Source organism: Symphodus melops (genome assembly GCF_947650265.1).
Source record: "Symphodus melops genome assembly, chromosome: 17".
Classification (NCBI taxonomy): Eukaryota; Metazoa; Chordata; class Actinopteri; order Labriformes; family Labridae; genus Symphodus; species Symphodus melops.
This window is the reverse complement of record NC_136707.1, coordinates 23,197,718-23,208,952: the sequence shown is the minus strand read 5'-3', so window position 1 is coordinate 23,208,952 and position 11,235 is coordinate 23,197,718. Positions and strand designations below refer to the sequence as shown.

The following is an 11,235-nucleotide window of genomic DNA, read 5'->3' as shown; positions in this document are numbered from 1 at the left end:
TCTGAAGAAATCAAAACCAAATTTGACTGTGCAATATTTATATTTTATATTTCTGCTGTAGTTTATATTTCATACTCTGCAAATATTCATTTTATATTTCTGCAATATCTATTTATAATTTACTGTGCTGTTACCTGTAAATAACTTTACCATACATTTCCCATTTTACCTTCATTAGAATTACTTTTTAAATTCTTCTTCTGTTGTTTTTTTTTAGCAGTGTGCGCTGAAGCCGATAATTTGCCAATAAAGGTAAGTGTGTGCGATCTTAAAAACTCGAGCTGTGAGTGAAAACAAAGCAGAACTGCCCCGATTAAAATCTTTGAGTTGAAGTGGACAAATCAAAATCTAATATCTGCAGAAAAACCGCAAAACACAACTCCAGCTAGCTAGCAGCTGCCCGCTAGTTAAGCTAATGTTAGCCCGCTAGTTAAGCCTAATGTTAGCCCGCTAGTTAAGTTAATGTTAGCCCGCTAGTTAAGCTAATGTTAGCCCGCTAGTTAAGCCTAATGTTAGCCTGCTAGTTAAGCTAATGTTAGCCCGCTAGTTAAGCTAATGTTAGCCAGAGAAGAAGCTCAAGGCCTCTCACGATCATCCATCTATGGAAACACAGCATCAGCATGTTCTTGTGAGTAAACTTATCGAACCAAACATGGTCATATTAACAGATTAACATACATGTTTTTCATAAATGTCTGATCAGGGCTTCCATACATAATTAGAGCTCGCTAAAACGTGAAGAAGTGCGTGCTAGATATTCACATTTAAATATATATATATATTTTTTTACAAAGGTAAGACTTCCTGCCTGCACTGAACGTTTATCTGCGGGCTAAATAAGTTGGAAGGCATTATTATGTGATCTAAAAACAAAGTTAATCAAAATAACTCCATTGATTGTCATAAAAATAACTTTATCTATGATAATTATTGGACCATTTCTCACTCATTCCTGACTTTTACAACCTCAAACAGAAAATAAAAAACATGCTCAAACATTCAGTTGAATCTCATTTAACTAAATAAACATTTAAAACAATTACATTTGGCCACATTAAAAGCCTCATAAATGTTATACTGTGAGGTGTTTCCAGCCATAGACTCAAGTGGTGATGTGTAAATCCCAATAAAAGCTCATCCAGTCAGTCTGCTGCCATCTAGAGGTTTATTGAAATCCTCACCTGTAGTACAGTACAATCCTGCACCGAGCACGAGTAAAAACATTGCTGTGGTCTCATGAGGTAATAAAATACAAATAGATATATTTTAATGACATCTGCCATTTCACAGATGAAACACACACACACACACACACACACACACATACACACACTTGAAAACACATCACAGTTTAGCTGATGATACTCGTCTTAAAGCATTTTGCCGTTTGTTGCTGCCTTGCTCAATTCACCAGCCTCGGTTGTTATTCCACGTTAAAGCAAGGCGAGCACTTCGATGAGAAAAGCAAATCTTCACATGAAAGGAGACGTTTAACCTCCACACTGACATCTTTACATGAACTCTTAGTTTACAAAATATAGCAGCTTTTTCCTTTTTCATGAGTTTGGGAGTTTTGTCCGTTATCTGAACAGTTTGAGCCGCTCAGGAAATGAAGTTAAAAGAAAGGAGTTGTCGTTTCACATACATCATCTTAAAAGCATTTGATGATCTAACTATGTACAGGATATATAAATAGTTAAAATACTTAAAGCCTGCTAAGAGGCTGCAAAGACTCTTCTTCAGATTGAGGATTTTTTTTTTTGATCGCCCTTCACCCTGCAGGTTCCTGCTCTCTTACTCTCTGATTCTCAAACATTTAAACACTTCCTGTCGTCACGTGCAGCGGCGTTCACACTCCCGTGTCTTGTTCTTCATCTTCATCCTCCCCGTCCTGGGGCAGGAGCCGGTATAGTTCGTGACCCAGCGGTAGGAAGACGACCCTGGGCCGAGCCTCGTCCTCCTCAGACGGGGATCTGTGGTGGGAGTCCAGCTGCTCGTTGGAGCTGCACTTGGTGTACAACTCGCGGTGCACCTCCGGGCTGTCCCCCTCCTCAGAGCGACTGTTCCCACCCCTGCGGTTTTTCCACCTGGAGATGATGTAGCCGATCGGCAAAGGCAAGCAGGCGAGGACAATGAGCATGACGATCATAGCCAGGGCCCAGCCCGGGTACTCCAGACTCATCTCAGACGCCTGAACAGAGGAAGAGACACATCATGACAGGCTGTTCCTTTTTTTTAAATGACTCTGTGCAGGACAGCTCTCCATCGTCTTACTGTGCTTTGGTTCCACGCCGTGTACGTGGGTCTCTTGATTATCATTCGCAACAAACTGGCGAACAGAAGACCAACCATCGCCAGCAGACAAACATACTTCCAAAGATATTTGTACACCACTGGAGGGCGCCAGTTGAGCATAACTTCAATATCATCGAGAAACCTGCAAGAGGGAGGACATCTGAGTGAGAAGCATGTTTTTTTTCTAGAAGACAGGAGAGACAAAGGTTCTTACCGATCTGTTCCGTAAACCCAGGCCACGCTGATGGTCTCAAAGATGACCACGACGACTAGCGGGAGAGTCGCAGAGTAGTCGTCAAACATCGTCACAAAGTAGTTGCCGGAGCGCTGCGTGAACAGCAGTCCGAATAAGAAGCCCAAAACACAGCTGGACACTGAAAAACAAAAGGCAAGTTTAGTGCAACGGATGAAGGTGTGTCCCTCTGATGTTTAAAACCTGTGGTCACCCTGTTTCATTTATTCAGGATTTAAATGTGTGAAACTGTAATTCAAAGTAAGAGTTCAACCGGAGCTGCTTTGCAGGACATGAACTTTCCCATGAATTTCCCCCTGGACAATAGTCACTAAAAACAAACTGAGGAGTGCTTGTTACCAGTGAGCAGAGTCCGATGGCGGCCCAACAGGCTAAAATTATCCATGAGAGGTGTGAGGATCCCCTGCATGGTCCCGAACATGCTGCTGAGCCCCAGGTTGAGCAACATGAGGAAGAACAGAGTGGACCAGAAGGGGCTGGCAGGGAAAAGAGCCATGACCTCGGTGAAGGCTATGAATGCCAAGCCTGTGCCTTCGACGCCCTGCGCTCCAACAACAGACAGAAGACAGAGAGGGGAGGGGGAAAAAGAGTTACACAATCTGACTAAAGGTTTCAAAAAAGATAAAATAAATAAAAGACATGTTACGGTCACGGGCGGAGGAGAGACGCTGACTCATGACTCACGTCTTTACTCGTCTGGCTCACATCAAAACATCAGAAACAAACGTCTACTGGGCATGTCATATGTAAGAGTAGATAACAGGACTGTCGGCTCATTTGTTTCTCTCCTCACAGCTTGAATCCGTCTTCTACAGAAAAACACTAGATACAGTGTCCCGTATGTTTTCGTCCTCCTGCCGGCTGGATATTTGACAGCACCTCACAGGTCCCTCTGGGGTCCTGGGAACCTCGGCTCTCCTCCTTCTTACTCATGTTATTGTTCACCTCAGCAGAAGAACGTGTGCAGTGACTTCTGCGGTGAGGCCTTCCTCACTAAAACATGTGACGTATGAACGTGACGATTCTCATGCAGCTTTAAGTTAAAGAGACGTCTTTTTAATGACTCAGCACATTTCGATGCTAACCATAAAGTCGCGAGGTTAAACTACGGATCATTTAAGAAACAGGGATCGTATCGTGTGAAAGACTTTGACAATCCTGGATTTGTCCGGATAAAAACTTTGTTAAGACAGTTTTATTGAAATTGTCTTTCAAGGCGACCTTATTCATCTCCTCCTCCAGACTGCAGTCGGTGATGTTGGGACCTATCATGGCGCCGTGCTCGCTGTACCACTGCCTGTAGTCAGCCAGCGGGACGGAGCTGGGGACGCTCGTGTTGATCCAAGGCCAACCCTGTTTGACCGAATGCTGATTCCACTCGTGAGTCGACATGACGTTCAGAACGCCCAGATTCCTGCAAGAGTTAAACATATAGAAGAAGATTTAATAAGAACTTTGAATACGAACAGGTCGACTCTGAGGAACCGCTCTGCAAAATGTCTGATCTCTGCAAATGCTCAAAGATCTTCTCCCGCTGATAACAATCACATTCACCCGCTTAGTCCTGATAAACATCTCATTACATAGGTTGTAAAAAAGAAGGCCGGGATCCTTCTCTGCCAGTGTGAGGGTGGCCTAGTGGTTAGCGTGCACAGCTCATGTACAAGCAGACCGGCCTGGTGTCAGATCGGACCTGTCGACTCGGTCTCTTACTGAACTATAATCCATGAAGCTGGGTCTCGAGATCACTTCATGTCGGCCTCCGCTCAGAACTGTGATACTATAAAACTTTGATTTATGAAAATGTTTAATTTTTCAACCTTGTGATTTATTTATTTCCTCTTCTTAACGACTTACTCAAAGTGTTGAGAACGGCGTCCTTTTAGCATGTAATTAAAGTCATTATGTTAGCATTAACCTTTGACCTTTGACACAGTGTCAATATTCATGCACACGTCCGTACTCAGCCACGCAGCGCAGGGCGATGTTGTTGGCACGGAAACCGAGCACGACGAAAACCACAAGCGAGGCCAGCACAGACGTCATGAAGTTGATGCCGGACACCATCAGAGCGTCGCGGTGGCAGTTGTTGTTGATGGGATTGTAGGAGGAATACGCGATCACCGAGCCGTAGCCCAGACCGAGGGCAAAAAACACCTGAGTGGCTGCCTGCCGCCACACCTGCACACTCAACCAGGTCTCCAGCTGAAAGGAAAACACCACAAAACGAAGGGTCATGAAGCCGTTATGAGCGTTAATGATACCAAACAAAATGTCCTGTTTTAAATATACGACAGGGACAAATAAACACGACGACCACGCAGTGAAACCTGCTCTTACTTTGGGATAAAACATGTAGGTGATTCCATCCATCGCCCCGTCCAACATCAACCCTCTGATGAGGAAAATAAAGAGCACCAAGTAGGGAAAGACCGAGGAAAAGTACATCACCTGAGGAGAAGGAAAAGTGAGGATGATTTCAGCGCCTTTAAAACTCTCAAAGGAATCGTTCAACATGGCGTGGGGAGGTGAAAGGTCGAGCTGCCCTCACCTTTGCAGAAGACTTGATGCCCTTGATCATAGCCAAGGACACGATCGCCCACGCAGCCAGTAAACAGCCCGTCATGATGGGGTTAAACTCTCCCGTTTCTTCGATGGAGTTTGAGATATTTAGCGCTTTGCGAAACCAGAAGTATGACGTCGGGGACGAACCTGCACATTCTTTCACTGTCGAGTGAGGAGACACGGCATGTAGCTAAGTATGTAGCATGTTTACGATGCCTCGTTTTGATCAACATCACAGCTGCGGGAGTACCTGTGTCGTTGGTGGTCACATCGATGGGACAGTGCTCCCATGGCAGAGGGTACTGAAAAGAGTTACCCATGTAGAACAAGCTCCAGGCAATGATGACGTTGTAGTACAGAGCCACGTAGAAACAGACCTAGGAGAGGAAAAGGTTCAGGGAGTACGACATTTACAAGGTCAAAAATGAGTTTTCTTCAGAGCCGCTGAAGTCCCAAACAGGTAAACATATTATCGCCTGTGCATGCGTTATTATTTAGTGAGGCTGCAGGGTGGTGCAGTGGCTAGCTCAGTTCCCTGTCAGGGTCTTAGGTCAGTCCAAGATCAGGTTTAGATGTCAGCCTGACATTGGGATCTGATGTCAGGTCTACATCAGGGCCTGTCAGATCATAAATTAAAACGTTCGCTCTTTGGGACTTCGGGGACTCCGAGGTTTTTCCAGTAGAGAACAGGACACATCACATGAGCAAAGATAGTTATTTAGTCATTAAGAAGCTGTTGACACGTGTATGGGAGACGTTTAGCCAGAACGAACTGAGACACGCTCATTAACTGGGACTGACTGTGCTGTGAGGCTTTCGGAAAAAGAAACTGCAACGGGCGTCTCAAAGCACAAATGTTGGTCTGTTGGCTGTTTGTGCACAGAAAGTTCTTGTCCACTCTGGGTTTGCTTCGTCCCCTCTGTTGAACAAGAGTTATGTAACTAACTGCCAGCTCTGCGTCGCAGGACGCCTCTCACATTACTGCATGGCGGCATGTCGTCATCACCCTTTCTTAACTAAACACTGGTGGGGCAGTCATAAAAAGACAGCTGTTTGCAGAGAGGGGACTAATGTGGTGGTCTTTGGGTGAAGCGGCTTTAGGTTTTCATTTTGGGGCGAACGCTCGCAGCGAGAATGACTGTCCTATATTTAAAAACCAGAAGGTTGCAGGAAATCAATCCTCCTTTTTCGAGCACAGAGTTCTGAGTAAGGTTGTCATGAAACCAGAAACTTACAGATGAAAATCAAACGATACCAACACCTGTTTAAATACCAGGCAAACAAAAATAGAAGTCCTATAGACACCCAATACTTCCTGATATTACCTTCTGATGGAGAGGAGATTTTTTTTTGTAAAGTTGTATTTTTCTCAGTTTTGAGATGTTTCATTTCAAGCTCACTTCATTTATATCTATATTTTGTACTTTGCATACGATTGCACGTGAGCTTTAAGGTTGCTCATGGTGTCAGCCGGGGGAGTGATATTACTTTAAAGAGGACATATTCTCCCGCTCTTTTCAAACAGCGCCCCCTGTGGTCGAAATGAAACCTGTGTTGTGTGATCAAATCTGTGTTTCTGTGGTTTGGTCCAAATATAAAATGAATCAAGCAGCAGAGGAGGTTTGTGATCCTGTAGACACCAGCTCTCTCTGAACGCCCCGTTTTGGTGTGTGTGTCTCTTTAAATCCAATAAGCCCCGCCCCCTGAGTTTTTCCTGTAGATATCACTCCTCTGTAGAGAAAATAAAAACGTTGAACCTGCACAAACATTTAGCTCTAGGCTGGAGGTGGAGTCCATGGGTGGAGATATCAGGGGGTTTTTATTATACCAGAATCCCACTGTGACATCACAAGGAGAGCGCTTTAGAAACAGAGCATTTTCCTCTGTGCTGTCCGACTTTTGCAGACCACAAACAAAAGGACTGGATGGATTTATTTCACATTTGGTGAGTCTGTAGACTCTCAGGTTACCTAAATAAACACTGTGGAAATGGATTTTAATCACATGTCCCCTTTAAGACATATGATTCGTTTGGAGACCTTGTCTCAGAGCACTCGGGTCTCAGAGTATCACACAGTATCAACATGGTTGACTTTACTTCTTATCTTTGAAACTTTGAAGGAAACTTGTAGAACCATGGATTGTTCTGCTTCATCCGTTTATGTTGTTAAATTTCCTCCAAACTACCAAAGAGACACGTGTGCACAAAAATACTCAGAAACAAACAAAAAGTATTCACTCACCATGCAGCTGGAATAGCCGATTCCAGACAGTTTTGGAGAGATGTGCTTCCAAACGCCGATGCTTCCCTGGCGAATACACTGGCCCGCTGCCAACTCCATAAAAAACAGAGGAACTCCCACAATCAGCATGAGGAAAACATACAGCAGCATGAAGGCACCTAGAGGGACAGAGGGACGTTTGGACACGTGGAGTTAAACAAAAACTGAACACCAAACATGTTCCACTTTACAGAAGTCGTACAGTCCATACATTTGATTTATTTCCGGTGCTCATGAGACATCCTGGTTTCTTGAGCTCTAGATTTTTTTTTATCTTGTCATGTTCGGATAACAGTTCTGGTTTTCCCGTGAGGATTTCAATCTTTATTGTTACGGCGCCGGTTCTTGACAAAGTGTTGTCTGCAGACACTTCACAGAAAGAGCAGCGACTAAACTCTTCCTGCAATTCACCCACCTTTATCCGACATTCATCAGAGAGTAAGAACAACACAATGCAGGATGTAGAGAGGAGGAAACAACGGCAGGAAGTGCAGAGGAACACCTTTGAGTCTGCTCTGATCATTATTATATTATTCACCCGATAGGAATCCACCATGAACACAGCATTAAGCACCGCCTGACGTCCAGCCTCCACCATCAGACTGCCTCGTTCATGCACGGCCTGCTTCCAAAGCGTCTCGAGATAACGCATGATGTGAATTGGCGCTAAAAAAAATAGTACCTGATTGATTGATTGATGGATTAAGCAACATTTTGCAAAGTTGCAGGAGCAAGAAAAAGTCTATTCGAGGCAGAAGCCTTGAACTGAACCAGACTCGTGATGATCAGACAGCTGCAGCTAAATAAGCGTAGTTAACCCGAGTTGATGTGCTGAAGTCAAGATCTCCAGGAGAGCCTTGAAAGGTTCTTGTTTCCCTTGAAAACGGATTCAAATAATTGAAGAAGTTGCATCGTTTTTCTTGCTCTCAAGTCCGGCAGAGAAATGATTTTTGAAGACTCTCACCTCCTCCGTTTTGATGGCAAAGGTAGGGGAACCTCCACACGTTCCCTAAGCCCACACTGAACCCCACCTGGGCCAACACATACTGGATCTTGGAGTCCCACGCTGGCCGGTCATCGTCGGCTCCATTGGGCCCGTTCACAGCAGCGAGCTGAGTTTCAGACTGACCCTCGCCAAGCCAGGCTCTGTCCTCGGTGCTGTCCAGTGGCGGTTTCTCCGTCTTACCGAGAACAAAGAAGAAGAAATGGTGGTAAATTAAAATTAAAACTTCCTTATAGGCATCTGAGAGTCAGAGTTATCAGGATATGCTGTGCAAACATGTGTATGATAAGGTCTTCTGTTTTATTGCTTCTCCCCACAGATTCTAACTGATCATATATCAGGGACCACGGCGCTGTATAACAGCATGGAAGGTGTTCAGTGTCGACGGGGAAAAGACAAAGACCATGAGAATCATCTTAAACTGTGGCCCGCACCTCGAACCTGCGCTGGGAAAACACAAGGTTAGAACATATATGTGAAGCAGTCCAGTTTAAATAAACACAGAGGAGTTTGTCCATGTGGGAACAAGTGAGTCTCAGTCTCAGTCAGAACACGCTGCTGCAGTGTTTGGACAAAATCGATCAGTGGAACATTAAAAGTCGTCTCTGACACTATTTATGGTTTTAGTTTTTAAGTCTTTCAGGTCATACGGTATTTCACAACTTTCTTGGTGGTCTATTCATTCTGAGTGCATGTTAATGTTAAGGTACAAATGGTACAGGAAATGATGCATGCATCTCGTTTCACCATTAATGATGTCAGTCTGGGACCCCTGCTGTGTAGCGTCGCAAGATGGGGAGGAAAATCCCTAATTTCAGCGTCTGCCCGAAACGCTTCATTTCAGCTGCTGTCTCTTTAAGGACCGCCTCTCCTCTGATTGGCCAGCTCTGTTTGCAGTTCCAGGGAAATTTGAGTGACCGAGGGGTGCGTGTGCCTGATAGAGCCTCAGCTCCATGCAGAATCTGCCCAAGTCTCGTTCAGAGCAGAAGAAAACCACGACCAGGGACAATGGCAACAACTGTGTGTGGTGTTTAAAAACACTCTGCCATGTTTGAGTAGACATCGTAACATTACATGTAGTTATTTAAATATGGATCAGCAGAGCAACATTCATCGTCCTGTTAGCTGATGCAACAAATCACGGCTGCTCTTCAAAGAGACTAAAGCTTCATCAACAACGAGTCTGGCAGGAGTCCATTACTCTAAAGTGAGTTCATCAGGATGCAACGAGTCCGAAGAGTAGATTATTTTATGAAATTTTACTCAAATTATTTCTGTGAAAATCTAAATAATGAAAGTTATGTTTGGCAATTTATTAAAATCCACAGAAACCCCCCCCCCCCCCCCCCCCCCCAAATGATAGTTTCCTTGTTTGGATTATTTTTTTTATTTGTTCAAATTTGATATCAGATTTGATTTTTGTGTGGCCTTTTATGTCTGTAATTTATTATGACAGTGAAATAAAAAAAAAAACAGAGAGAGAAAGTGATGAGTGACCAAGCCGATGCTGAAGGTTAAACTCCTGCAGTTCCTGGAGTGTCCACTAGAGGCTGGCTGCAGCAGCACAGGAAGTCACATACACATCCATTCAAACAGCCTGTTTTTACAGCAGACATGAACATGTTTACAGCACACAGGTGTGATTAGCTCATGTCTCCATCCACACACACTGTACGGGGGGGGAATGTTTTGATGACTCAGCAGTTTTGATTGGATGAAGGATCAGAGTTATTCACAATAAGGCGTGTAGCTGAGCTGATTGACAGGTGGGCGCCGTGTAACAGCAGTGTCTTCCGTCTGTCACGTTATTTAACAAAGACGTCTCCTTTAAGTCTGAGAAAGAGCTTGAATTTCCCTCGGGATCAATCAAGTATCTATCTATCTATCTATCGATCATCTTCCTCTCTATAACAAAGAACTCTGTAACTATGAGCAGCCATTTGTTGAGCTCAGGTTTTTTTTTACCATGTCCACAAGCAATAAACAGCATTTTACAAAGATGCCAGTCTGTTCTTAAAATAACATCCTGTCTCATGAAACAGAAATACAAGACCTTCACGTCTTTGAGGATTTCATTACACAACATCTCTCTGAGAGTCGAACGTTTTCACCAGGAAGGTCGCCATTTTGGATATGATAGTAAATAACGTCTGAGTGCACGATGACTTTTTTATGAGTGGTGTCATAGAAATAAAAACTATCAGATCATCAGGACATCACATGAACATCTTGCTAACTCAAAGAAAGTCTGTGATTTGTCGCGTCATTGTTGCTATCAGCTGGTGAGAGTGGAAAATACCAGAGGTTGTATGACCCAGAAGAGGACGCCGTGGCTGGGTAGGACACATGTAACCAGATTGGTCAGGTGATTTAAAAAAAATCCACACATGCACGGAGGAGCGGCGGAGAGCGATAAAAATATGCACACAACATAAGAGAGGAGGGGACGTGGACACTGGGCCCTGCCTGGGCTGAAGGAGGAACAGTCTTGGGTGACATGGTGGGGGGGGGGGGGGGGGGCTTTGGGAGGTGTTAGGTTCACATTGGTTCACAGTGTGGGCGGTGCCGGGGTGTACTGGAGACCATGCAGTGGATAGTGGTGTAGTAGACTGATGGTAGGGCCGAGCGATATGTCGAGTTTTTAACCATATTTTGATTTAAGACAACATTGTTTAAATCCATATAGCTGATGTTTATGTTTAGCTTATGTTGCATTAAAATATTGTCTTTGATAGATCTACCAGTTTAGCTCTTTTAGTTCATATTCATGTCATCTTTCATGTCCATGTTGACATTTGGCTTCTTTATAGATAAATATATATCGAGTTTTGATCTTT

The 11,235-nt window shown here is 44.1% G+C and overlaps 1 protein-coding gene across 1 annotated transcript in view; it reads right to left on the bottom strand.

Moving 5' to 3' along the window:
• Positions 1-1,146: 1,146 nt before the first annotated feature.
• slc6a16a (solute carrier family 6 member 16a) overlaps positions 1,147-11,235 on the bottom strand; it is a 17,523-nt gene continuing 7,434 nt past the window's right edge. The window contains exons 2-12 of the mRNA XM_079365611.1: positions 8,360-8,576; positions 7,357-7,514; positions 5,364-5,490; positions 5,100-5,275; positions 4,889-4,999; positions 4,512-4,753; positions 3,770-3,962; positions 2,888-3,089; positions 2,510-2,669; positions 2,275-2,437; positions 1,147-2,191 (exon numbers count right to left, since the gene is read on the bottom strand). Of these exons, the coding sequence (XP_079221737.1) occupies positions 1,850-2,191; positions 2,275-2,437; positions 2,510-2,669; positions 2,888-3,089; positions 3,770-3,962; positions 4,512-4,753; positions 4,889-4,999; positions 5,100-5,275; positions 5,364-5,490; positions 7,357-7,514; positions 8,360-8,576 (2,091 nt within the window). The 3' untranslated portion in view covers positions 1,147-1,849. The remainder of the gene's footprint in view (positions 2,192-2,274; positions 2,438-2,509; positions 2,670-2,887; positions 3,090-3,769; positions 3,963-4,511; positions 4,754-4,888; positions 5,000-5,099; positions 5,276-5,363; positions 5,491-7,356; positions 7,515-8,359; positions 8,577-11,235) is intronic.